The 27,506-nt window shown below is 46.7% G+C and overlaps 1 protein-coding gene across 6 annotated transcripts in view; it reads left to right on the forward strand.

Annotated features, from left to right (window-relative positions):
* Window positions 1-27,506, forward strand: part of srgap1a (SLIT-ROBO Rho GTPase activating protein 1a) — a 290,700-nt gene that overhangs the window by 210,995 nt on the left and 52,199 nt on the right. For 4 of the 6 annotated variants that reach the window (XM_086009434.1, XM_086009429.1, XM_086009435.1 and 1 more), the window contains exons 7-14: window positions 2,039-2,260; window positions 9,826-9,927; window positions 13,428-13,625; window positions 14,681-14,765; window positions 16,356-16,383; window positions 20,594-20,696; window positions 24,270-24,330; window positions 24,484-24,561. In XM_086009434.1, coding sequence (XP_085865560.1) covers window positions 2,039-2,260; window positions 9,826-9,927; window positions 13,428-13,625; window positions 14,681-14,765; window positions 16,356-16,383; window positions 20,594-20,696; window positions 24,270-24,330; window positions 24,484-24,561 — 877 coding nt within the window. Of the gene's footprint in view, window positions 1-2,038; window positions 2,261-9,825; window positions 9,928-13,427; window positions 13,626-14,680; window positions 14,766-16,355; window positions 16,384-20,593; window positions 20,697-21,469; window positions 21,504-24,269; window positions 24,331-24,483; window positions 24,562-27,506 lie in introns of all 6 variants that reach the window. The other 2 variants (XM_086009431.1, XM_086009432.1) reach the window with 2 other exon arrangements.

Genomic DNA, 27,506 nt, shown 5'->3' on the forward strand with positions numbered 1-27,506 from the left:
CGTCATTTTAATTTGATAATTGCAGTTGGAGCCTAGGTTTGTTGCCCGCTGTCGGGAAGAATGGAAGCATCATGATAGCAGCTCCACCATCAATAGGAGCTTTGTGTCCTGCCTGTGTTCATGAAGGAGGCCATTGTGTCTTTTGGAAATAAAAACGCAACTGAAAATGGTCAACAGCAAATTGATGTCCTATTAGGAATGAACACATGGTCTTAAAAGTTGCAAAATTTTATTTCCCAAAGAAGTTTGAGGGGAGTGATCTAATGGCGGTGCTTAAAATGTTAAAAGGATCCGATAGGGTAGAGACAGGGAAACTATTCCCCCTGGTGGGAGAATCAAGAGCGAGGGGGGACATCATCTTAAAATTAGTCCTCGGCTGTTCAGGAGGGAAATCCGGAAGCACTTTTTCCACACTAAGGGCAGTGGAAATCTGGAATTCTGTCCCCCCAAATGGCTGTGGATGCTGGGACAATTGGAGCTTTCAAGAACGAAGTCGATAGGTAAGAGTATCAAGGGATATGGAGCTATACCTAAGGCGGGTAAATTGAGATGAGGTGCAGATCAGCCATGATCTAATTGAATGGTGAAGCAGGCTGGAGATGCTGAATGGCCTCCTCCTGTTCCTATGAAGCTGTTCACTGAAAGCTTTAACCTCTCAGTCCGCCCCCCCCCCCCCCCCCCCCCCCCACCGCCGTCCCTTGCACAAACACTGCTTGAAAGGCCGGTGGAAGCAGATTCAATAGTGACTTTCAAAGGGGAATTGGATAAATAAAAAGAGAAAATGCTGGAAATACTCAGCAGGTCAGGCAGCATCTGTGGAGAGAGAAACAGAGTTAACGTTTCAGGTCGATGACCCTTCCTGAAACATTAACTCTGTTTCTCTCTCCACAGATGCTGCCTGACCTGCTGAGTATTTCCAGCATTTTCTCTCTTTATTTCAGATTTCCAGCATCCGCAGTATTTTGCTCTTGAATTGGAGAAATTCACAGGGCTATGGGAAAGAGCGGGAGAGTGTGCCAATGGGCTGAATGGCCTCCTTCTTGACGGTAGGATTCTATGAACACCATTGCTACATTAGTTTGTTGTCGGGATCTTAATAAAGACACTGCTTCTGTGCAATGGTACCGCAGGCATCGTGGTCGAAAACAAAAGGAGAGTCAAATACTTAGATTATTAACTGTGACAGGGTAAGCAAAACGCGCAGTGAGATTCCAAAGAGAAACCGTGGAAGCTAAGCAGAGGAATTGGAGCTAGTGATGGATGATAAAAGGCCATTGAAGCTCGTCAACCTAGTACATCGACTATGCCATTATGGTGTCTAATTAGATTCTATATAAAATATTCAGAGGAATGTTGAAGGAAACCATAATCGAGACTCATTGAATGCATTGCGGAACAACACTGGGGTAATTTTTCAAAGACTCCCCTCCCGGTGCGAATTCTCGCGGAGATTCGAGCACCCAATTTGCAGCGCTCCAAATTTTCTGCTCGTTTAAAATCAGGGAACAGAATTTTTCAGAATTCCCCCCCCCCCCCCAAAAAAAAATAATTGGGGAAAGGAATTGTCTGGTTGTGGCATTTACAGCAAATCATAGATTAATACGCAGTTTCGAAATGCATCTGATTTAATGCTTTATTGGATTCTTACTACCTAGTATTTATCATCAACCAATACCAAGGTGACCATTCTCGTTGTGACTGGAGCCTAATTGTTGAGTTCTTGTTTTAAGTACTGTTTTGACTGTTGATATGATTTGCAATTTGCAAACTCATTAGTGGTACCAGAGAAATCAATTTGTTGGGTATATATTGGACGACCTTTTAAAAATAGCTCTCATTTTCAACACTTTTCCCTCTTTGATTAACACGACTGTCTAACTGACTTCTAAAGGTAATACTGCTTGAGGTGAAGATAAAAAGTGACCTTTCGTACGGCAGCATTGAGTAATGGGGTCTTAAGCTATTTGCGCTAAGAGTCCCGATGCGGAAAGTGGGTTTAAATTTTAATGCCATGTCTTTATCTCTCTTGCTGTGTTAGTGCTGTGATCTGGGGTACCATGCTAGCCTAAACCGAGCACTGAGGACATTTCTCTCTGCGGAATACAACCTGGAGACCTCCAGACATGAGGGTCTGGACATCATCGAAAACGCTGTCGACAACTTGGACCCTCGTAGTGACAAGCAGCGGTTTATGGAGATGTACCACACAGCCTTCTGCCCACCGGTGAAATTTGACTTCCAGCCGCACATGGGAGATGAGGTAGGCCAAGGGTGTTGTCGGTAGATTTTTATACTGATGTTCGATGCAGCTAATGGTATCTCTCTGCTTTTCTACGAATGGCCTACCTGTAAAACCGATGCGCTTGATTAGAGACTTACTTTTGGAAAGAAATTAGGTTATCTTAAGCATACAACCCGCGATCTCTTCCACCTAGAAGGTCAAGGGCAGCAGGCGCACGGGAACACCTCCACCTCCACCTCCAAGTTCCCCTCCAAGTCACACACCGTCCTGACTTAGAAGTATATCGGCCGTTCCTTCATTGTCGCTGGGTCAAGATCCTGGAACTCCCTCCCTAACAGCACTGTGGGAGTACCTTCACCACACGGACAGCAGCGGTTCAAGAAGGCGGCTCACCACCGCCTTCTCGAGGGCAACTAGGGATGGGCAATAAATGCTGGGCCTTGCCAGCGACGCCCACATCCCAGGAAGGAATGAAAATAAACAAGGGTTGTTCTCCTTAGAGCAGAGACGGTTATAGGAGATTTGATAGAGGTGTTCAAAGTCAGAAAGAAAGAACGACTTGAATTTATAATAGCGACTTTCATGAGCTCAGGAGACCGCAAAGGGTTTGACAGGTTTTGATAGAGTAAATAAGGCTAAACTGTTTCTAGTGGCAGAAGGGTTGGTAGCCAGAGGACACGGATTTAAGGTGATTAGCAAAGGGATCAGAGGCGACATGAGGAAACATTATTTTCCACAGCGAGTTGTTGTGATCTGGAATGCGCCGCCTGAAGGGGCGGTGGAAGCAGTCAACAGTAACTTTCAAAAGTGATTTGGATAAATACGTGAAGGGCAAAAATTTGCCGGGCTATGGGGAAAGAACAGGGGGGAGTGGGACTAATTGGATCGCTCTTTCAAAGAGCCAGCACAGGCACGATGGGCTGAGTGGCCTCCTTCTGTGCTTCATACGTGATCTGTCTTCCAGCCAAGTAATCTGAGTTGTCTGAACCTCCGATCCAACAAACACCGCTGGAAAGCGCAGTGTCACAAAACAGTGTGGCTCACTGGGAGGCCGGTCCACTAGGTGGCTCACTGGGAGGCCGGTCCACTAGGTGGCTCACTGGGAGGCCGGTCCACTAGGTGGCTCACTAGGAGGCCGGTCCACTAGGTGGCTCACTGGGAGGCCGGTCCACTAGGTGGCTCACTAGGAGGCCGGTCCACTAGGTGGCTCACTAGGAGGCCGGTCCACTAGGTGGCTCACTAGGAGGCCGGTCCACTAGGTGGCTCACTAGGAGGCCGGTCCACTTGGTGTGACCTTATAAAGGGGGCCAAATGGTCAATTTTAATTTCTTCCAGTCAGAGAGGTGCTGGAGCAACCCCCTGCCCTAGAACCGCGCACTATGCAAGAGTATGTGCTGGATTCCCAAGATGCCCATCTATCTCATTGAATGGCAGAGCAGGCTCGAGGGGCTAAATGGCCTACTCCTGCTCCTGTGTTCCTGGTGGGTACACGTCTGTCACTGGGTAACACTGAGGTACTGGGCTGGTGCGATTGTCCTATCAGGAGAGATTGAGTAGACTAGGCCTATATTCCCTAGAGTTTAGAAGAATGAGAGATGATCCCATTGAAATGTATAACATTCTTAAGGAGCTTGACAGGGTAGATGTTGGGAGGATGTTTCCCCTGGCTGGGGAGTCTGGAACTAGAGGTCGGCCATTTAGGACTGAAAGGAGGAGAAATTTCTTCACTCAAAGGTTTGTAAATCTTTGGAATTCTCTACCCCAGAGGGCTGTGGAGGCTCAGTCGTTGAGTATATTCAAGACCGAGATCGATAGATTTTTGAATATTAAGGGAATCAAAGGATATGGGGATAGTGCAGGAAAGTGGAGATGAGGTAGAAGATCAGCCATGATCTCATTGAATGGCGGAGCAGGCTCGAATGGCCGACTCCTGCTCCTAATTCTTATGTTCTTATGAGTGCTTTCCCGGGATATGCTCATGGGGTGACCTTCCACTGACCTGATGAACTTTGGCAGGATCGGGGTTGGGGGTCACTGGCGAGCTCGATCCCAGTAATCAAAGGCCCGTGGTTCTTTTGGTCCCGCTGGTTTTTTTTTTATTGCATTGCTGGGTTGAGCAGCCAACCAGTCACCTGCTATTTTCATTTAAGTCTGCCTTTACTCTACCGGTGTAGTGTAGGTGTGAAGTGGCTTCGCTTTGCAGTGACCCTGCAGTTGTTGAGTAAAATGCAGCCTGAATCCAGAGGCCGAGCCCGGCCTGACTGAAGGAAGTGGAGTGAGGGAATCTCACTCCATTTTGCTTCTGAGTCAGTTTTGGCCTTAACACCTGATCCACACTGATTCTAAATGGGGGTCACTGGCGACCCTTGGATGACAATTTCCCGGTGCGGTGTTTTTCTGTTCGACGTGAGCTGTGTCGCGTCTGCGCTTTTGCTAAAGAATGTGCTGCTTTAAAGGAGCGCCGTTACACATTGTGGATTGCATTTGGGGTCTAGTTAGTGTGCTGCCGGCTTTGTTGTTGCGCTCAATCAATATTCTGCTTTTACACAGCCCGTTATTAGAAAACAAAATCAAAAGCTTATTTCCTGGAAGCTAATAAGTCTTCGAGCTTCAAAAGAAGTGCATAAATATTTAAAGATGCAAAAAAGAGGAAGCACGGCCTATTTATCAAAGAAAGAAGCGTGTCTGGATGTAATTGTTTTTGGTTTACACTGAAAGCACCGATGAGTCACCATTTGTTGTCTTGCATTATTATCCCACTGGTTTTTGTTGCTTGTTTAAAAAAAGGAACCGCAGATTTTAATTTTTTTTTTAACCCTTTTTTATTAAGGGGTTGGATTTTCTGCCATTTGTCAATGAATGGGCAGGCGATCTAGCCAAGTTTTCCATTGTAAATGGGAGTGTTACCATTTGCGTAGCCGAGCATCCTAACTGTTTATTTTAATTATTCGTTGTGGATGCGGGCGTCGCTGGTGAGGCCAGCAATTTATTGCCCGTCTACTTTTGCCCTCGAGAAGGTGGTGGTCAGCCGCCGCCTTGAACCGCTGCAGTCCGTGAGGTGAAGGGTTTTCTTACTGGTTTGATAGAACTGATTGGCTTGCTCGGCCGTTTCAGAGGGCAGTTAAGAGTCAACCACATTGCTGTGGGCCTGCAGTCACATATAGACCAGACCAGGTAAGATTTCCTTCCCTAATGGACATTAGTGAACCAGATGGGTTTTTACGACAATCCAGTATTTTTATGGTCACCATTACTGATGCTAGTGTTTTATTAGATTTATTCAATTAACTGAATTTAAATTCCCCAGCTGCCGTGGTAGGATTATAAACTCATGTCTTCGGATCATTAGTCCAGGCCTCTGGATTACTAGTCCAGATAATGAAGCAGTCCATGCCCGCATGCAACAAGACCTGGGCAACGTTCAGGCTTGGGCTGATAAGTGGCAGGTAACATTCGCGCCACAGAAGTGCCAGGCAATGACTATCTTCAACAAGCGAGAGTCTAACCACCACCCCCTAACATTCAACGACATTACCATTGCCAAATCACCCACCATCAACATACTGGGGGTCACCATTGACCAGAAACTCAACTGGACCAGCCACATAAATACTGTGGCAACAAGAGCAGGTCAGAGGCTAGGTATTCTGCGGCGAGTGTCTCACCTGCCGACTCCCCAAAGCCTTTCCACCATCTACAAGGCACAAGTCAGGAGTGTGATGGAATACTCTCCACTTGCCTGGATGAGTGCAGCTCCAACAACACTCGAAGCTCGACACCATCCAGGACAAAGCAGCCCGCTTGATTGGCACCCCATCCACCACCTTAAACCTTCAGTCCCTCCACCACCGGCGTACTGTGGCTGCAGTGTGCACCATCTACAAGATGCACTGCAAAAACTCACCCAGGCTTCTTCGGCAGCACCTCCCAAACCCGCGACCTCTTCCACCTAGAAGGACAAGGGCAGCAGGCGCATGGGAACACCACCACCTCCAAGTTCCGCTCCAAGTCACACGCCATCCTGACTTAGAAGTATATCGCCGATCCTTCATCGTCGCTGGGTCAAAATCCTGGAACTCCCTCCCTAACAGCACTGTGGGAGCACCTTCACCACACGGACTGCAGCGGTTCAAGACGGTGGCTCACCACCACCTTCTCGAGGGCGATTAGGGATGGGCAATAAATGCCGGCCTTGCCAGCGACGCCCACATCCCATAAACAAATTTTAAAAATATACCCACTGTGTTACCGTCCAATATATTTTCAGCAGCATCATAAATGCAAAAAGCCTTGATGATCTATCCAGTGCGACAAGGTGCAAACCGTCCTGCAAGCAGACTAGATGCAGGAAGGATGTTCCCAATGGGCGGGGAGTCCAGAACCAGGGGTCACAGTCTAAGGATAAGGGGTAGGCCATTTAGGACAGAGATGAGGAGGAATTTCTTCACCCAGAGAGTGGTGAACCTGTTGGATGGAGTAAAAACAGAAAATACTGGAAATACTCAGCAGGTCAGGCAGCATCTGTAGAGAGTGAAACAGAGTTAACGTTTCAGGTCGATGACCCTTCGTCAGAACTGGAAAAAGCTGGAGATGGAACAGGTTTTAAGCAAGTGTAGGGGCAAGGAAAGGGGGGAGAGGAGGAAAGAACAAAAGGGATGGTCTGTGATGGGCTGGAAGGCAGGAGAGATTAAGAGATGATGCAAGGCAAAAGGAGATGGAAATGGGACAAGTTAAGAAACAAAAGATGGAGTGTTGGCTACCTGGCCTAATTATCCATGGGTTATATTTTGACACCTGCTTTTAGCTTCAGTATTCCCAGGTCGTGTGTGTGTGGTATGACAAAACAAAAACAAAAAACTGGCTTTTTCTCTCTCTGGCATCATGACTTAACCCGTCCTAAGAAAGGCATCCGCTTTTGGGATCATTGCAGATTTTACCTTTCCCATGGCAGCCATCCTTGTGAACCCTGCATAAGATTTGAGCTAAACTGTGGCTGTTTGTGCTGGGAGCCCTCACCCAGTGGGGTGTGGGCCGAGAAGCCCAAACCCTTTTCACATAGGACAAAGTCAACATGGATTTACAAAAGGTAAATCGTGCTTGACTAATCTACTGGGATTTTTTGAGGATGTAACTGGTAAAATAGATAAAGGAGGACCAGTGGATGTGGTGTATTTGGACGTTCAGAAGGCTTTTGATAAGGTCCCGCATAAGAGATTAGCGTGTAAAGTTAAGGCACATGGGATTGGGGGCAAGGTATTGACTTGGATAGAGAACTGGTTGGTAGACAGAAAGCAAAGAGTTGGAATAAACGGGTCTTTTTCTGAGTGGCAGGCAGTGACTAGTGGGGTACCGCAGGGATCGGTCCTTGGACCCCAGCTATTCACAATATATATTAATGATCTAGACAAGGGAACTAGATGTAATATCTCCAAATTTGCAGATGACACAAAGCTGGGTGGGCGTGTGTGCTGTGAGGAGGATGCCGAGAAACTCCAGGATGATTTGGACAGGTTGGGTGATTGGGCAGATGCATGGCAGATGCAATATAATGTGGATAAATGCGAGGTTATCTACTTTGGTGTCAAAAACAGGAAGACAGTTTATTATCTGAATGGCAATAGATTGGGAGAAGGAGAAGTGCAACGAGACCTGGGTGTCCTTGTGCACCAGTCGCTGAAGGTAAACATGCAGGTGCAGCAGGCAGTTAAGAAGGCAAATGGTATGTTGGCCTTCATAGCGAGAGGGTTTGAGTACAGGAAGAAGGATGTCTTGCTGCAGTTGTACAGGGCCTTGGTGAGACCGCACCTTGAGTATTGTGTGCAGTTTTGGTCGCCTTATCTGAGGAAGGATGTTCTTGCCATGGAAGGAGTGCAGCGAAGATTCACCAGGCTGATACCTGGGATGGCAGGAATGACCTATGAGGAGAGATTGGGACGATTGGGCTTGTACTCGCTGGAGTTTAGAAGAATGAGAGGGGATCTCATTGAAACTTATAAAATTCTAACAGGACTAGACAGACTAGATGCAGGAAGGATGTTCCCGATGGTTGGGGAGTCCAGAACCAGGGGTCACAGTCTAAGGATAAGGGGTAGGCCATTTAGGACAGAAATGAGGAGGAATTTCTTCACCCAGAGAGTGGTGAACCTGTGGAATTCTCTACCACAGAAGGCAGTAGAGGCCAATTCATTAAATATATTCAAGAAGGAGTTGGATATATTTCTTAAGGCTAAAGGGATCAAGGGATATGGGGAGAAAGCAGGGACAAGGTACTGAATTTGGATGATCAGCCATGATCTCATTAAATGGCGGAGCAGGCTCGAGGGGCCGAATGGCCTACTCCTGCTCCTATCTTCTATGTAATCTTTACAGCTAACTCAGGGAGGTGGTTTTCACCCAATCAATCAAGCAGTTATTATTTTTTTATTCGTTCATGGGATGTGGGCGTCGCTGGCAAGACCAGCATTTATTGCCCAATCCGTAATTGCCCTTGTGAAGGTGTTGGTGAGCCGCCGCCTTGAGCCGCTGCAGTCCGTGTGGTGAAGGTACTCCCACAGTGCTGTTAGGGAGGGAGTTCCAGGATTTTGACCCAATGATGATGAAGGATTGGCGATATACTTCCAAGTCAGGATGGTGTGTGACTTGGAGGGGAACTTGGAGGTGGTAGTGTTCCCATGCGCCTGCTGCCCTTGTCCTTCTAGGTGGAAGAGGTCGCAGGTTTGGGAGGTGCTGCCGAAGAAGCTAGTGTGCGACGCAGTGCCATCCGGCTCCCACCCTTAAACACAAGGCATGATCTGACACGGATGCTAAGGCAAATTGATTTTTGAAGAACTGAGCCACAATGACAGCTTTTAGATATATGTGCTGGGAAGAGAGGGGCCTGGTGCTGTTGCTAAATACACAGTCCAGTGTAGAATAAAACCATTCCGGCCAAGGTACTTTATCCCCTGTTCTGTGCTGGGTTAACTGATCTCCACTGGGGCTCATATAGGGACGCTGCAGTTGGCACACCTGGGCTAGAGGGAGGGAAAATAAGGCAGGATTCTAGATCAGTGTTCAATAACTTCTGTTGGGAAGTGTGTACTTATGGACCTCGGCGGGGACCGTGCGCGGTTCCGGCGGGGACCGTGCGCGGTTCCGGCGGGGACCGGGCGCGGTTCCGGCGGGGACCGGGCGCGGGTCCGGCGGGGACCGGGCGCGGTTCCGGCGGGGCGTGGGTCCGGTGGGGAATGGTGCGGGTCAGGTGGGGAATGGGCACAGAATGGGTCCGGGTCCAGTGGCGAATGGGCACGGAATGGGTCCGGGTCCGGTGGGGAATGGGACCGGTGAGGAATGGCTCTGAATCAGTTGAGATGTCCTCCAGAGTCAGATGCGCTGCTGAGACTTTGTCTGGGCTGAACCATGAAGGACAAGGTAATGGAGCGCGGCTCGTACCTGTGCAACTGTCCTTGAGCATCATTCAAATTCTTCAGAAGAAAGAGAAGAAACGGTTGGAAAGTGTTTCCGTTATTAATTTGTCTGAGCAGCTTTAGACGAGTTTTTATTGGTAAACAATATCATCGGTGATATCTTGATTCCCTTCACAGGTGTGCCAGGTTAGTGCTCAGCAGCCCGTGCAGGCTGAGTTAATGCTAAGATATCAGCAACTGCAGTCCAGGCTGACTACCCTGAAGATTGAAAATGAGGAGGTAGGTCAATGCAATACGCTGAGGCAAACGTCGAGGCATTTTTCTCCACGCTGCTTTATCATTTTTGTGTCTTTATTCAAACTTAATCCAACAGCGAGTGCTGAAATTCCCTTTGGAATATCTGTTCATATGGAAAAAAGATGTTTCATAAAGTTTAGGAGAATATTCTGTACTCGTCCAGCATGTTTCGCAATCCCACCTTAATTGAAGACGTCTGGAGAGATGGCCTCAGATTTATTGTGAATTGGAGCTATGCTTTTCTGCTGGTTGCCAATTTTAGCAAAGGAAGCAGACTTGCGTATGTAGCTTCTACCCGAAAACTAGCGAGCAATGGAGAGTGTGTTTCGTGCAGTGTTGATTGCACAGGCTCTGAGGGGGTTGGATCTGGTTGGAATTCTGTTAAATTATCATTTGGACCATAATTTTTCCAGATGTCTTCTGTTGAAGTTACGATTTGCAAATGCACACATGGGACTGGGAGATGGGCGATCCAAATTGTCGGAAAAGTCTGCGTTCGAGCTTTTTGACCTCGCTTTATTTTTGTCTTCCCGATGGTGATCGTTTGTTTTTTCCTTGTTTTCCTTTTAATTTGCAGCTTTCTGAAAAGGGCTTTCTCTCTCTCTCTCTCTCTCTCTCTCTCTCTATTTCTCTCCCAAGCATGCCACACTTCAATCGCCACCCCAATCCTTTCACAAAAAACAAATGCCACGGAACATTTTCAGCATTGGGAAAGATTGTGACCTAAATCTGTCGTGTTGCTCGGAATCTGCTGAGTGCTGTGGCTTGGCTCGGTCTGCAGTGCCTCGCCTCTGGACCAGAAGGTTACAGATCCAAGCTCAGCCCCCAGGGAGTTGTGTTCAACTCTTAATAGCGACACACCCTTAATAGTTTTCTCTGCTGTTGGAGGAATATCCTTTGAATGATAAACAGAGGCCCTTGCCCAACTGTGCTTGTGGACCAAAAAAAAAGAACTTACGGAAATCTCAAAGAGTAGGTGACAGTTAGAAAAATCCCCTTCCCTAAACCAATTGGTTCCCTTAAGACTCGAATATAAATCAGATCATTGTGTACGGCATGGCCTTGTTCTATGGGTCACCTACCAAGTATTTCAGAGGTTCTGATTCTTTCCCAGTCCCCATGATTACCAAGGATGAGGAAATGATGTGTCATTTGGTCTGAGTCTCTTTCCTCTGAGGTGACAGGTTGTTGGTTCAAGTCCCACACCAGGGCCAGGAGCACATGATCTAAATGAACACCTCAGTGCTGCACTGAGGGAGTGCTGCACTGTCGGAGGTTCTGTCCTTGGGTTGAGATAATAAACCAAGGACCTAGCTGCCTGTTCCAGTGAATGTTAAAGATCTCATGGCACTATTCAAAGAAGAGGAGGGACTTCTAGTGGTGTCCTGGTCAACCAGCATCGCTAAACAAAAAAATAGATTGACTGATCATTTATCTCATTGATGTTTGTGGGACATTGCTGTGCTTGTCTACATAACGATGACTGTATTTTAAAGTGAAGTGATTCTAAGAGATGTGCTAAGTTATTTCTGTCTTGGAGAACAGATGCTTTACAATGTATCTGTGACCCAACTCTCGGGGTGTGGGTGACATACGAGTGCTAGTAATTTTGTATTCAACAGACTTTTGCAAACGTCTAATTGTTATGTATAAGAGCTTCCCTTTCCATGTTCCAGGTAGTTGAAGGTTGCTGGCTGCTCTATCAGTGGGACTTGTGAGGACTTGTCATTCCATCTGTGTATGTTGGTGTTTCCAATGATTAAAGAACTGGATTTAAAACTTGCTTTGTTATATACAACGCGAAGTAGAGATATGGTTCCAGCTGTCTGTAAAATCTCCACACATCAGAAATCTGCCAGTCAGAAAATTGGGAGTTGGACAAAAGTCTAGGTTTCGTCTGAATTGTCATCCATATTAAACTGGGCAGAAATATCTCTCTCATTCTTTCTCTCTCTCTCTCTCTCTCTCTCCTATCTTTCTTTTTCTCTTTCTCTCTCTCTGTTTCACTTTTCTCTCTGTTCCCCTCTCTTTTTTCTTTTTCCCTCCCCCTCCCTCCCCCCCTCCCCCCCTCCCCCTCCTCTCGCTCTCTCTCTCCCTCTCTCTCGTTCTCTCTCTCTCTCTCTCGTTTCTATGAAGTGGATTAAAGTTAGATTATCCTGACATTGTCTGATTTTTTTTTTCTCCCATCTGGAATGTTCCATTAGAATGTGGTTGTCTGCGGGCATTAGTTTAGGTTTTGGGCTCTATCTTTCAAGGTATGCACTGTATTGTAAACAGTCGGGTGTCGGCTCTGCTCAGTCGGTAGCACTCCCACCTCTGAGTCACAAGGTTAAGCCTCACTCCCGGACTTGAGCACATAATCCAGGCTGACACTAAAGTGCCATCTTTCATATGAGACACTATGAAGACAGAGGGGCCCCCTGTCCACAACCCCCTGTCCACAACCCCCTACCCACCCCCCGGCTACTGTCTTTCAACACCACTTCCTTTTGCATCTGTCCTTTCGGGGGGGGGAGGGGGGGAGTCTCTCCCAAGTCGCGTACAACTGTATTCTCAAACTGCGTACTGCCTAGCTATTGGCTCTCTATTCACCACCACACCGCTACCTGTCGATTTCCTCAGCCACTCCCTCCCCTCCACCTTTTGATGCTCTCGTCCCCAGCGAAACCTTCCTCCCATCTCGGTTGTTCCCCCTCGTATGGCCTCCACCTTCGCTCCCTCAAATCCAAGAGCTGCAAACTTGACTGTAAGTGGTTTCCCTCTCGTCCGGCATTGTCCCCGTCAGCAGCCATTGTCCTTCTGCTTCTGTGAAGCACCTTGGGACGTTCTTCGGCGTTAAAGGTGTTGTATAAATGCCAATTGTTGCCTTGACCTAAAAGATCCCAGGGCACTATTTGAAGAAGAGCAGAGTTCCCCCAGCATCAAGCAACGCCACCAAATCAGATGAACTGATTATTTATCTAATTTGTTGTTTGTGGGATCCTGCATGCATAAACTAATTGCCTATGGAACATAAGAACTAGGAGCAGGAGTAGGCCACACGGCCCTTCGAGCCTGCTCCGCCATTCAATAAGATCATGGCTGATCTTCAACCCCCAACTCCACTTTCCTGCACTATCCCCATATCCCTTGATTCCCTTAATATCCAAAAATCTATCGATCTCTGTCTTGAATATACTCAACGACTGAGCCTCCACAGCCCTCTGGGGTAGAGAATTCCAAAGATTCGCCACCCTCTGAGTGAAGAAATGTCTCCTCACCTCAGTCCTAAATGGCCGACCCCTTATTCTGAGACTGTGACCCCTGGTTCTAGACTCCCCAGCCAGGGGAAACATCCTCCCTGCATCTACCCTGACAAGCCCTCTAACAACAGTGACTGCACTTCAAAAGTAATTCATTGGCTGTCGAGCGCTTTGGGAGGTCTTGAGGTTGTGACAGGAGTTACACAAATGCAAGTTCTTCCATCTTGCTTTGTTGTTTAGGTTAAGAAGACAATGGAAGCCACACTCCAGACAATACAAGACATGGTAACCATCGAGGATTACGACGTCTCCGAGTGTTTTCAGCACAGCCGATCAACGGAGTCCGTCAAATCCACGGTCTCGGAAACCTACTTGAGCAAACCGAGCATCGCTAAGAGACGAGCCAATCAGCAGGAGACCGAACAGTTCTATTTCATGGTGTGTATTCTGCCAGTCATCCTGGATGAAGTGATCATAATGTAGGCTTCGAGGAACAGGAGGAGGCCATTGAGCCCCTTGAGCCTGTTCCGCCATTCAATGAGAACATGGCTTATCTGTGACCTAACTCCATATACCCGCCTTCGCCCCATATCCCTTAATATCTTTGGTTAATAAAAATCTATCAATCTCAGACTTAAAATTAACAATTGATCTAGCATGAACTGCCATTTGCGGAAGAGAATTCCAAACTTCTACCACCCTTTGTGTGTAGAAGTGTTTCCTAATTTCACTCCTGAAAGGTCTGGCTCTAATCTTTAGGCTCTGTCCCCCTAGTCCTAGACTCCCCAACCAGCGGAAATAGTTTCTCTCTCTCTACCCTATCTGTTCCCCTTAATATCTTGAAAACTTCGATCAGATCACCCCTTAACCTTCTAAATTACAGATAATACAACCCTAGTTTGTGCCGTATCGGTTTAGAATCGAAGCTTATAGAATCATACAGCTCAGAGGGAGGCCATTCAGCCCATCGGCCTACGCTGGCAGTTTGAAAGAGCTGTCCAATTAGTCCCAGTCCCCCGCTTATTCCCCATCACCCTGCAGATTTTTCCTTTCAAGTATTTATCCAATTCTCTTTTGAAGGTTACAATTGAATCTGCTTCCACCACCTTTCAGGCAGTGCATGCCAGCTCACAACACTAAAATAAACCCTCCTCCTCTCCCCCCTGCTTCCTTTGCCAATTATCTTCAATCCGTGTCCTCTGGTTACTGACCTTCCTGCCAGTGGATACAGTTTCTCCCTGTCTGCTTATCAAAACCCGTCATGATTTTGAACACCTCTATTAAGTCTCCCCTTAACCTTCTCTGCTCTGAGGAGAACAATCCCAGCTGCTCGCATCTTTCCACATAACTGGAGTCCCTCGTCCGAGATAGGATTTGCTTTTTAACAAATAGGGATTGGCTGTCATTTCTTAGCCTATGTTCCCCGAAGAGGTAATTAATTGTGTTCCGGATTATTGTCTTGCATGGAATTCACTGACTTTTGTTCTGAACAGAAATTTAAAGAATACCTCGAAGGCAGCAATCTCATCATGAAGCTCCAGGCAAAGCACGACTTGTTACATCGGACCTTGGGAGAAGGTAAATCACCGTGCACTTTCCAGTAAATGTACCGATCTCGCTTGCGCTCTCTTAAGCCTCCTTTATGTTGGTCGAGCGCTGCGTCGGTGCCGCCAGCTCTCAGTGAGCCTGGATCTCGCGCAGCTACCAGCATCCTCGAGGCCAACCTGCCACATTCGGCAAGACCCATTAAAAAAATAAAAAAATAAAATGTTTTTCAATGAGCCTTCCCAGCAATCAGCCGTAGCAATTCCAGCAAGGTTGCTCTAAAGTTGCATCTTTAAGAGGAATTTTGGAACAGGAGTAGGCCATTCAGCCCCCCGAGCTTGTTCCGGCATTTAATTCGATCATGGCTGATCTGGATCTCAACTCCATTTACCCACCTTGGTCCCCTATCCCTTAATACCCTAATAAAAACCTATCAAACTCAGATTTGAAATTTTCAATTGACCCCCCCCCCCCACCCCCAGCCTCAACAGCTTTACAGGGGAGAGAGTTCCCGATTTTCACTACCCTTTGTGTGAAGAAGTGCTCCCCTGTACGGCCTGGCTCTAATTTTAAGGTTATGCCCCCCTTGTTCTGGACTCCACCCCCCCACCAGAGGAAATAGTTTCTCTCTACCCTATCAAATCCTTTAATCACCTTAAATACCTCAATTAGATCACCCCATAAACTTCTATACTCTAGGGAATATACCCTGGAACGCACTGCCTGAAAGGGTGGTGGAAGCAGACTCAATCGCGGCTTTCAAAAGGGAGTTGGATAAGTACCTGAAGGAAAAATAATGTCAAGGCTACGGGGAATGGGCGGGGAGCAGTGGGACTAGCTGAAGTGCTCTTGCAGAGAGCCGACACGGGCTCGACGGGCCGAATGGCCTCTACCTGTGCTGTAGCCATTCTATGAACACAAGCTGCACACTGGGGCCAGACTCACGAATGTGCCCCCAAACCTGATTTGAAAACCACTTTAAACAGTCTCGTTGCAACACACAGCTTTTCTGGCAGCAGGTTTCGGAAATGTGGACCCCGTGGACTGAAGTCAAATTGTGGTGCTTTATATCTTAATAAAACACAGCAGTCTGCTGAAAGAATACTTGCCAAATGCTATTTTCTTGGAGTAACACTTCGTCATTTCATTTAATTTAGAAAATGTGTGAGCCTCAGTTGTTTACTGAATTATTTTAAATTCTATTGGCGAAATTGGAAAGCACTGGGAGAGATTATCATGTTTGAGTGAGATGAAGTGTATTGACTGGCCTGTATATTTAATAATGTACTATATATATATTTACAGGCATGTCAGAATTTAGTTCTCTCTTAAATGGGCACTGCTCACAATAACCTTGGTTAAAAACATAGTGGTTCTATTGCCTTTGAGAAATTCTGTGCTTTGGTATCATTTGTTCACAGTTGCTGTTCTTCACTGGAATAGCTTTTAAATTACACAGCGCTATATTTAAGTCGACATCTCAAAGCCTGACTTTTTAATGTGGTGAGCAGGAAGGAAGGCCACAGCTCGTCGGTCCGTCCCTGTCGGACTCTTTCCTGCAGCTTCCTGTGGGCCCCCTAACAAAACCCCACAATCAAAATCTTTTTCCTTTTTCTCCCTTAGGCCAGAAGAGTGACTTCATGACCACGAGGTAGGGAAAAGTTCATGGTCATTTCTTTGGGTGCATTTAAATGTGTGCGCACGCGTGTCAATGTTCCCCCCGACAATTTTTTTTTGGGTGCGCGCGGCCCCTTTTAAGGGGCTACGCGGCCCGTTCACACTTAACGTTGGAAAAGCCGGTCCTGGGCTGCGCAGGACCGGCAGAGCGCTGCGCAGCCACATAGCTTAGAGGGAACATTGGCATGTCTGTGCGCACACGTTTGTCCGTGTGCGTGCGTGCGTGCTACCTCGAGCTCTGTTGAAACTGGGATTGGATAGCCAGTTATACTCCACATTTGACACATCTGTGCTGCTGAATTTATAAAATGACTAGATTTACAGAAATGCTAAATTGGCTCAGTTAGCAGCGGAGCCTGGACGAAATGGTCTTGTGGCACTAACATTGTGTGTTGACTGGGCAGCCCACTGTTTTGGATATTTAAAGTGTTTTGCCAGGGGCCGAAGGCAATGGCTTTGGTCTCCCCAGTGTTTAATTGGAGGATATTGTCTGATCCCCAGTCCTGGATGAGCCACAGCACGGTGGCAGTGGAGGGGTTGAGAGAGGTGATGGTGAGGTAGAGTTGGGTCTCGTCAGCGTACATGTGCAGCCTGACCTCGTGTTTTCCGATGATATCGCCGAGGGGCAGCACGTAGCTGAGAAATAGGAGAGGGGGGGCCAATGATAGATCCGTGAGGGACTCCAGAGGTAACGGTGCGGGGCCAAGAGGAGAAGCCGTTGCTGGAGATTCTCTGGTTACGACTGGATAGGTAAGAGTGGAACCAGGCAAGGGCAATCCCACTCGGCTGGACAACGGAGGAAAGGCATTGGAGGAGGGTGCTGCTGAGAAGATGAGTAAAGACTCCACTGAAAAGCAGTCATGTGTCTTTCATCTGGAATGGCCTTCTAGATGTATACCTGGAACTCTTGTGGGGTCAGGAAGGGACAATGGGTACGAACACTGGAAAGTACTGAAGTACAAAGGGATCTGGGGGGTCCTGGTGCACGAAACTCAAAAGGTTAGTATGCAGGTGCAGCAAGTGATTAAGAAGGCCAATGGAATGTTGGCTTTCATTGCTAGGAGGATAGAATATAAAAATAGGGAGGTATTGCTTCAGTTGTACAAGGTATTGGTGAGACCATACCTGGAATACTGCATACAGTTTTGGTGTCCATACTTAAGAAAGGACATACTTGCTCTCGAGTCTGTACAAAGAAGGTTCACTCGGTTAATCCCGGGGATGAGGGGATGGACATATGAGGAGAGGTTGAGTAGATTGGGACTCTACTCATTGGAGTTCAGAAGAATGAGAGGCGATCTTATTGAAACATATAAGATTGTGAAGGGGTTGGATCGGGTGGATGCGGGGAAGATGTTCCCGATGGGTGAAACTAGAACTAGGGGGCATAGTCTTAGAATAAGGGGCTGCTCTTTCAAAACTGAGATGAGGAGGAACTACTTCACTCAGAGGGTGGTAGGTCCATGGAATATGCTGCCCCAAAAAGCTGTAGAAGCTACATCATTACATAAATTTAAAACAGAAATAGACAGTTTCCTAGAAGTAAAGGGAATTAAGGGTTACGGGGAGCGGGCAGGAATTTGGACATGAGTCTAGGTTCGGATCGGTCATGGCCCTGTGGGTAGCGGAGCGGGCCCAGGGGCCGTGTAGCCTGATCCTGCTCCTATTTCGTGTGTCTAATTCTGTTAGATTCAGGAGATGGTTCTGTGATAGTGGATTGGCGGTTAGGATCAGATCAGCCATGATCTTATTGAATGGCGGAGCAGGCTCGAGGGGCCAATTGGCCTACTCCTGCTCCTATTTCTTATGTTCTTATGAACACTGAGGTATTACAGTAAATGGATCATATGTAACCTAAATTAACTTTAGTAGATAGGCTGCCCAGGCCACCTGCCCCAGCACCATTGCTGGACAATGAGGAACCAGGTAACTTCAAGCCTACCAGCCTGCTGGTCATTGAGTGGAAATCTCTTCTGAGAGAGTTGGTATTGTAAAAGCTGAGGGGCAATATTTATGCCAATACCTCTGACATCATCTCCCAGGTGTCAAATTCTGATCTGAAGCACAAAATTGGTACCTTTGCTGGCACCTCATCCAGCAGCCAAAAAGTAGAACTTGCCTGGATTAAGGCAACGTGCCTGATACCCGATGCTTGCAAAAATGCCCCGACTGACCTGAGCAGAATCGTTTCACAGCCCTGAGTTAATGAAATGTACGCTGAAACATTGGCCGTGAAGTGAGAGTGGGTTTGGTATATGGGAAAGACAGGCAACTAAGGAGCAAAGGAAAGCCCAGCTCCTGCTACGGAAAGGCCTGGCCATCAGTCTGCCGAAAGTACAAGTGTGAATTCAGTGGAATGGGCAATCGAAGGAGATCCAACACGGGCGTCTGATCCGAGCTTGCCCATTTTACGCTATCGTCCAAAGTCAAAATGACCCCCCCCGGGCCCCCCTGTCCTCTAAATCGAGTGTCTTTGTGAGCCAACAGTTTAATGCTATATTCCCATTCATTTGCACGTGGCTCAAGCTGCTGCTAATAACAGATCTAGGTGTAGTTTAGACACCCCTGGTCTGGATCGTTGTTGAGATGAGGTCGTGCTGTCATTCCTTAGTAAAATTGTGACTGGACAAATGCCGTAACTTACTGGAGCTTGTGTCAGGAATATGGGATGCTGCACATTTCACTTCAGTATTCCTGACATAAGCACCAGCAAGTTTGCATCTTCCCTGTGGAATGCCAGTGACTTACTCTTAAGGCACCCCTTCAGCTTGTTAAAAGTGCTTCTCACTGTCTTATTGCGCCTGGGCGTGCGTGTATGTAAGTTCAAAGACAAGGTTAACTATCATCTGCTGGACCAGGGTCGCCGGAGCATGTATGTGATATAGAAGAAGGTGCGTTGGTCCATTTGAACGGCAACGCTAATTATTTGGACCTTATGTGCTCTCGACATCAATCAGTGTTGACTTTGTACAGCAATTATTCTTTTTCGGCTAGCTATGGTTACACCCAGTTAAGCTGGCTAATGTAAAGCAGCTTATCCTGATATAAAAATAGAAAATGCTGGGAACACTCGGCAGGTCGGGCAGCATCTGTGGAGAGAGAAGCAGTTCTGATGAAAGGTCATCAACCTGAAACGTTAACTTTGCTTCTGCTCGGCGGCTGTGGCTCAGTGGGCAGCACCCTCGCCTCTGAGTCAGAAGGTTGTGGGTTCAAGTCCCACTCCAGAGACTTGAGCACACAAATCTAGACCGGCACCCCAGTGCAGTGCTGAGGGAGTGCTGCACTGTCGGAGGTGCCGTCTTTCGGATGAGACGTTAAACCGAGGCCCCGCCTGCGCTCTCAGGTGGACGTAAAAGATCCCATGGCACTATTTCGAAGAAGACGACGAGCAGGGGAGTTCTCCCCGGTGTCCTGGCCAATATTTATCCCTCAATCAACATCACTAAAAAAACAGATTATCCAGTCATTATCACATTGCTGTTTGTGGGAGCTTGCTGTGCGCAAATTGGCTGCCGCGTTTCCCACATTACAACAGTGACTCCACTTCAAAAAGTACTTGATTGGCTGTAAAGCGCTTTGGGACATCCTGTGGTCATGAAAGCTGCTACATAAATCCAAGTCTTTTTTCTCCACAGACGCTGCCTGACCTGCTGAGTATTTTCTATTTTTTTTTTCCTCAAGTATTACCTGATTAGATTTTAATCATAAAGATCCAGCAGGCAAGGGACCGGGTACTGAATTTGGATGATCAGCCATGATCTCATTAAATGGTGGAGCAGGCTCGAGGGGCCGAATAGCCTACTCCTGCTCCTATCTTCTATGTTTCTATGAAAGAGAGGGACAGTTAAATGCCAGTACTAGACTGGACTGACTATCTTTATGGATCACCAGGTAGATGAGAAGGGGCAATCCCTACATATTGAACCCTGGTGCTTTGAACACGGGTGTTATTAATAAAATAGTCCCAGTGTATTCTGACATCCAGCTGCAGACTTTCAAACGATTGAGACTTCACATGGGCTTGTGCCTGGGTTGCTGTACACTATGTGGCCGCGGACTCGTTTTGAATCCCACGGGGATCGCTCCAACGGCGCGGGAAATGTTGATGGTTTAGTTGCTCCCTGCGGCGCACTGAATTTACAGATACTTTTAAGTTGTTTTCCAATTTTGTTCCATCCTCTTAGGCCTCCAAATGTGCCCCCTAAACCTCAGAAAGCCAGGAAATCCAGACCCCGGTCAGAATATAATGCTAAGTTGTTTAATGGGGATTTGGAAACATTCGTCAAGGTACTGGCACAAAAATGTCCTGGTGGCGGGGAGTCTTTATTCCTCATCAGTCTGAACATAATGGTCTGATCCTCAAGTTAAACTTTGCTAAGGGAACACAGGTTGGTTTGGCTTTTCCCTTGTCAATTGGACTCGAATGTTGCCTATTTAGATACAAAAGCTTGAGGTACACCATTATGTTCAATTCTGCCTTGGGACCCTATCTCTCTGTCTGTTTATAATCTGATTCCTCGAGTCAAGAATTGCATGCTTTTCCATTGGGAGGAATCTCAAACATGGGTCAGGAAATAATAACTTTTGACTTTGATGAAATTGGAAGCATCTCGATGGCTTCTGTCCGCTTTCCTCTTTTGCAAGTTCATGTGCTCAAAAGATTGGATAAATTTGGTCATTATTTCCTTTAATTTCTTGATGCATCCGGCGAGTGTCAGTCAGTCAGTCAGTCAGTGGAGTGGCTGGCCACTCTTTTTAAATGCACGTGTTCGGTAAGCATTGTTCCACTTGAACTTGAGGAACCCCTTTATATTCAAACCTGTTCTGTTTTGCTAGACGCCTACTTTTTCCTTAATCCGAATATAATGGTCTGCTCCTCCAAACTCTGGATCAGCGGGAGATCAAACCTTCAAAGGTGTGCAAGTAAATTGCCCCTTAAGGAATTCCATTATATTCGAGCCTATGGTGGGCTCCTGGCCTGTATCTTGTACCTTCACTGTATTTGCTGCTATCTGTCTCACTATTTTCTTTTCGTCCTCCACTCTTAACATTGCTTCTAGCAGAGGGCGAAGAAATTCTCACACCAGGAACCAGGTATAGTGCTCGTGTGAAGCGGCTTGGCTTTGCCTCACACGGTTATTGCCTATCTGCCTGGGTTAAAAGTGCAATGAATGAGCAGATTGTAACCAAGAATGTTTGCATCAGTTCCATGATGAGATTTGAGGTGTTAAATATAAAATATGACATCATCAAAATTTGTCACCTTTTTTTTCTTCAGAAGGTTCTGCTTCGAACCTCTCGCTTAGGTACTATTGCATCAAAATCCATTTCAGGTTGTCGAAGGTCTGGACTGATGTCTTGCTGCAGGGGGTAGAGTGAGCACCCACTCACTGAGTGAGTTGTGAATATAGGAGAGCAGGCACTGTCAATCTGCCAGAGAGATGGGTTGAGATGACAGTGATATATTGGATGGAAGGTTGTTTAGGGAGAGGAGTGCTTCCTATGAGATAGCTATGCTGTGGCATATATGCCGACCTGTCGTAAGCATGTCTGGTTTGGAAAGAAGTCATCGATTCTAGAGTATGATTTGTGTAGTTTCAAATGAAGACTGAATCTGGAATGCACTGGTGGTGGAAGCAGTCAATAGTAACTTTCAAAAGGCAATTGGATACATACTTGAAAAGGAGCAATTTGCACAGCTATGGGGGAAAGAGCAGGGCAGTGGGACTAATTGGACAGCTCTTTCAGAGAGCCGGCACAAGCACGATGGGCTGAATGGCCTCCTTCTGTGCTGTGTGGTTCTATGAATCCCTTCCAATAGAATCCAAGGCTTGCTGTGCAGAGCTGAGGTCCAGGTTGGTGCCGCCCACGCAGCCAGCTTGGTTGCTTTCCTGTGGCACCTCGCAAAAGCAACAGTCTTGTCCTGTCCAGTAAAGAGAAGGCTGAGGGGTGACCTATGGAGGTATTCAAAATTATAAAGGGGTTTGATGCGGTAGACGTAGAGAAGATGTTTCCACTTGTGCGGAGTCCAAAACTAGAGACCATGGGCTCGAATTTATCAATGGAGGCGGGACTCTCACTTTTTGGGTTGTAGCTCAGGAGAACCTTCTTTACCCAAAGAGCAGTTAGAATGTGGGACTTGCTACCACAGGGAGTAGTTAAGGCAAATAGCGTGGCTGCATTTAAGGGGAAGCTAGATACATACCTGAGGGAGAAAGGAATAGACGGATATGCTGATGAGGTGAGATGAAGTAGGTTAGGAGGAGGCTCACATGGAGCATAAACACTAGTTGGGCCAAATGGCGCCTCTTTGTGCTGTAAGTACTATGTCATTCTGTTCTATGTAAAGGTGCAATGCAGGTTTTTCTCCATCACTGTGTCCTCCTTCATGTGGAAGAGCGTGCTTGTAGGGTAACTTCCTCGGACCTCTTGTGATTGAGGCATGTCTAACATTGGGATCTGTTCTCCATTGGGACCTGTTCTCCCGGTGCTCGTTGAACGTGAAATGGATACGTTTGATCAAGATCTAAGCAGGGAGGGGGGGGGGGAAGGAGGAGGGGAGAATCTATGATCAGAGTAAAACTGGTACCTCAGACTTTATATAGGTTCAAGCAATGTCATTTTTCAATTCCCAAAGAGAAAAAACACAAAATATTAAACATGTAACATTTTTTCACTTGAAGCGCCCGAGACGTTTTTGTAGTTCTCCAATTCAACTTTAATCAGAAGCTTGAGGAAAAAGTATTCTACGCAACGGATACATTTTAAACAAAAGGAAAATACGGCGGCTGCTGGAAATCTGGAATATAAACCGAGAATGCTGGAAGCACCCAGCAAGTCGGACAGCATCCGTGGAGAGAGATTTAGCGTTTCAGGTCGATGGCCTTTCATACAAATTTTAAAAAGTTGGAGAGGTTTTTCAGTACCTAAAAAAAGGAATTGAAAATGGCCCCAATCACCGGGCTTTTGCAAACATTCGACTTTTACAAAGCTTAATTTTCCTACTCGCGTTGCTTCTTTTATTAACAAGACTTCTAACCGAATCTATATACGATTTAAAGTCAGATGAAAGAATGTCTGGTATCTCATGCTTTTTCTGACCACAATTATTTTAAATGCACCGTTTTGAGGAGCCTTACTGTGCAAAGTCCATAGAATATAATGTCATCAGAGGAACTGATCAGGTTCGATTTTTCTTTTTTCCCCCAATTGTCATTCAGATATTTATTTCCACAAGGCATATCGCGTTGTTTTCCATCTCTTTTGCGTCCATCCCAGCCATGTCGCACATTTTATTCTGCCTGCCTGCCAGGAGGATGGGCAGTTGCGTCTGTCTCCTTTCGCTGTGTAACCCAGTGCCACTCGGGGCAGCAGGACAGTCTGGGATGGTTCTCGCTCCACTTTAGGCAGCCGACGTGCTAATGCAGCCCCCTCGTGGCTGCTCCGCACCCCCCCACCCCCCTCTTCAAACCAGGGGTGACCCAAGTCCAGATCAAGAGTTTGCCACCTGGTCAGAGTGCTGTACCAACACGCCGCGGTGCCCCTTTGATGCCTGTTGTTCAGGCGGGTTATCGTGGCATTCGTTTCTGTAAATCAAATTCTTTGCCGATCAGATTTTGAGGATAAGGCGCCTCACCCAATAACTAAATCAAGTGGAAACCACACATTTTTGCAGTAAAGAGGTGCAGTGTTCCTAGACATTGCCCGTCTAATGACTTGGATCTGCTTGAGAAACCAGAAATCAATATGATCTGTCCTAATGTTCACGATATGTTGGAAGCAGACACTTTTTGTATTGTGTTCTGATCAGACCTTATCTCAACAGAGAATTACAAGCTCCTTAAAATTTCCTTTCCCCAGGACTCTGGACAAGCCATTCCTCTCATTGTGGAAAGTTGTGTTCGATTTATCAACCTATATGGTATGTTTGCTCTCGAGCCGTCCCTTGGTACGGGACGTCGTACTTGCCGAGTTGCCATTATTTAATTTTTTCGCCGGCATGTTAATGTTTGACCTGTTGCATTAGCGACAAATAGGGCACGTTTTAATTCCGCTCTCTGCGCTTCCTCTGCAGGCCTTCAGCACCAGGGGATCTTCCGAGTGCCAGGATCGCAGGCTGAAGTCAACGACATTAAAAATTCATTTGAGCGAGGTGAGCAATTGCAATTGATTCACTGCGAGGCACTGCAATAACAACTACGCGGCCACATCCTATTAAGCAGGGGAACATTTATTCTGACCCTTGTGTCATTGCAACACGTGACTGCCTTCTGATAATAAATGTCCCCCTGCATATGATGTTTTTGAAAGATAATTACTTTTGTAATGACTCCAGCGTCTGTGAATTGTGCCGATTTGATTAATGTGACTTGTAAGTCTGGGCTTGAATTTTCAAGGTTCCTTTCTCATTCTGACAGCTTGTAAAAAAAAAAACTATTTGAAAGCACGGCGCTTTACATTTTCCAGTCGTGTGTGGAGCGAAATGCTGCCTGTTGTCAGTGGGGCAGTGTTCACTCTACAGTTGAGTAGATACGTCTTTGAATTTTGGCCTCCCTCACATTCTACCCTCCGTAAACTTGAGGCCATTCGAAACTCGGCTGCCCGTGTCCTAACTCGCACCAAGTCCCGTTCACCCATCACCCCTGTGCTCGCTGACCTACATTGGCTCCCAGTCTAGCAACGCCTCCATTTTAAAATTCTCATCCTTATGTTCAAATCCCTCCATGGCCACACCCCCTCCCTATCTCTGTAACCTCCTCCAGCCCCACAACCCCCCCCCCCCCCCCCCCCCCCCCCACCTCCAGAGATGTCTGCGCTCCTCTAATTCTGCCCCCTTGAGCATCCTTGATTATATTCGCTCAACCTTTGGTGGCCGTGCCTTCTGTTGCCTAGGCCCTAAGCTCTGGAATTCCCTGCCTAAACCTCTCCGCCTCGCTACCTCTCCTCCTCCTTTAAGATGCTCCTTAAAACCTACCTCTTTGACCAAGCTTTTGCTCACCTGCCCTAATTTCTCCTTATGTGGTTCGGTGTCAAATGTTGTTTTATAACGTTGCTGTGAAGCGCCTCGGGACATTTTACTACGTTAAAGGTGCTATATAAATGCCAGTTGTTGTAGATCTGACTTTTACTACAGGCTATTCACGTCTGATTTATTCATCGGGGAGGAGTGGGTCATTTTAACCTAACCTGCCCAGCGGGACCGCATCAACCACCCGCTTTATACCCTGCCCGATTTTAATTTCCATTGACTTCACTTGAGGTTGGTTTACTATTACCCCCAGGCTGTTACTATTGAAGTCTTTAAAAAAGAATCGGCACCATTATGGCCTCCTATATAAAGTGTGTTTTAATGTACAGGAAACTCTTTGGCATCCGGCACTGACGGGACCGGCGTGTTGCTGGTTAATCAAAAATTCCGGATGACGGAGAGGGTTATCTACCGAGGCTATTTTTAACAAAGAAAAATAAAAAAATCAAGAAATGTGCAGTATACAGTAATTGGGTACTCACCTACAGAATGTTGTGTTAAATGGATGGTGGAAGATGCTTGATTAAGTACAGTACTGCCAGTTGAGGGTAATGCAATGCAGTGACTACCAGCAGCGTGGGAGACACACAGTACCCCTGTAAAATGGCGGATCGGAAGCGACTACCGGCAGCGCGGGAGAGTCAGACTCCTGTTATTGGCGCTGTCGGAAGTCGGAACACCTCAAGAAGCCGAGTAGTGGCAGTTTGGAGAACTACCCCCACTGGCTAACTCGGCCACCGCGGGAGACTCGGACTCGGCAACATTGCCGGTTATTGAGGTGTTGTTTTCGGAGTGAGAATTTTGCCGGTTAATAGAGAATTCCGGATATTTAGGTGCCGTTTAAACGAGAGTTTCCTGTATTTAGTTTTCCCATTTATCACCAAGGGGTTCCTTCACTACTTAAATAAGAGAATGCCAGCAGTGAGGGAGGTTAAAATGACCAATTTAAAAAAAAAAAAAAAAAAATCAGTCTTGCCTTTTATCTTCATAGACAGGGCATAAATGGAATGCTTGCTTGCATAAATGTGTAAAAAGAAAAGACTTGCATTTATATAGCGCCTTTCACGACCTCTGGACGTCACAAAGCGCTTTCCAGCCAATGAAGTACTTTTTTTGAAGTGTAGTCACTGTTGTAATGTAGGAAACACAGCAGCCAATTTGTACACAGCAAGCTCCCACAAACAGCAATGTGATAATGATCGGGCAATCTGTTTTTGTTATGTTAATTGAGGAATAGATATTGGCCCAGGACACTGGGGAGAACTCCCCTGCTCATCTTCGAAATAGTGCCGCGGGATCTTTTACGTCCACCTGAGAGAGCAGACGGGGCCTCGGTTTGACGTCTCACCCGAAAGACGACACCGCCGACAGTGCAGCACTCCACTGGCGTGTCGGCCTAGATTTTTGTGCTCAAGTCTCTGGAGTGGGACTTGAACCCACAACCTTCTGACTCAAAGATGAGCGTGTACCAACTGAGCCAGTGCTGAGACAGAAGGGTTTGAAAGTTGTACTGTGTTAAAACACGTATGTTATACTGAACGGGTAAAGTTTCTGAAATATAACATAGGGTAGTTCAACCAGAAAGAATTTCTGATTTCATCCACCCTCTAATAAAGCTCCTTGCGAAGTATTGAGACAGCGCGTGTTGGCGATCACACTTACCTTCCAATGTTTCAGCAGTGAGTAATTGTCTCATTTAGCCCAGTCTCACACATGTATCTTATAGTATTTTGTCTAGTCTATCCCTTTTTCATGCAATTGGGCGTTTGGCATTTAAGCTGACAGTTTCATTAGAAATGTTATGAAGGAAAAGCTTGCATTCATAAAGTGCTTTATCACATCCTCAGGACATCCCAAATTATTTTACACTCATGTGATTTTTATTTTTTGAAGTGTGGGCACTGTTGTTATGTAGGCAGACATGACGGCCAATCTGCACACAGCAAGATCCCACAAACAGCAAGATCCCACAAACAGCAAGTGAAACGAATGACCGATTAACGTGTTGACGGTTGAGGGAAGAAAGTTAGTTGGCCAAGATACTGGGAGAACTGCCTACTCTTCTTCGA

This window comes from Somniosus microcephalus, chromosome 16, assembly GCF_052327205.1.
Source record: "Somniosus microcephalus isolate GS21.2 chromosome 16, FLI_Smic_1.0, whole genome shotgun sequence".
NCBI classification, from domain to species: Eukaryota; Metazoa; Chordata; class Chondrichthyes; order Squaliformes; family Somniosidae; genus Somniosus; species Somniosus microcephalus.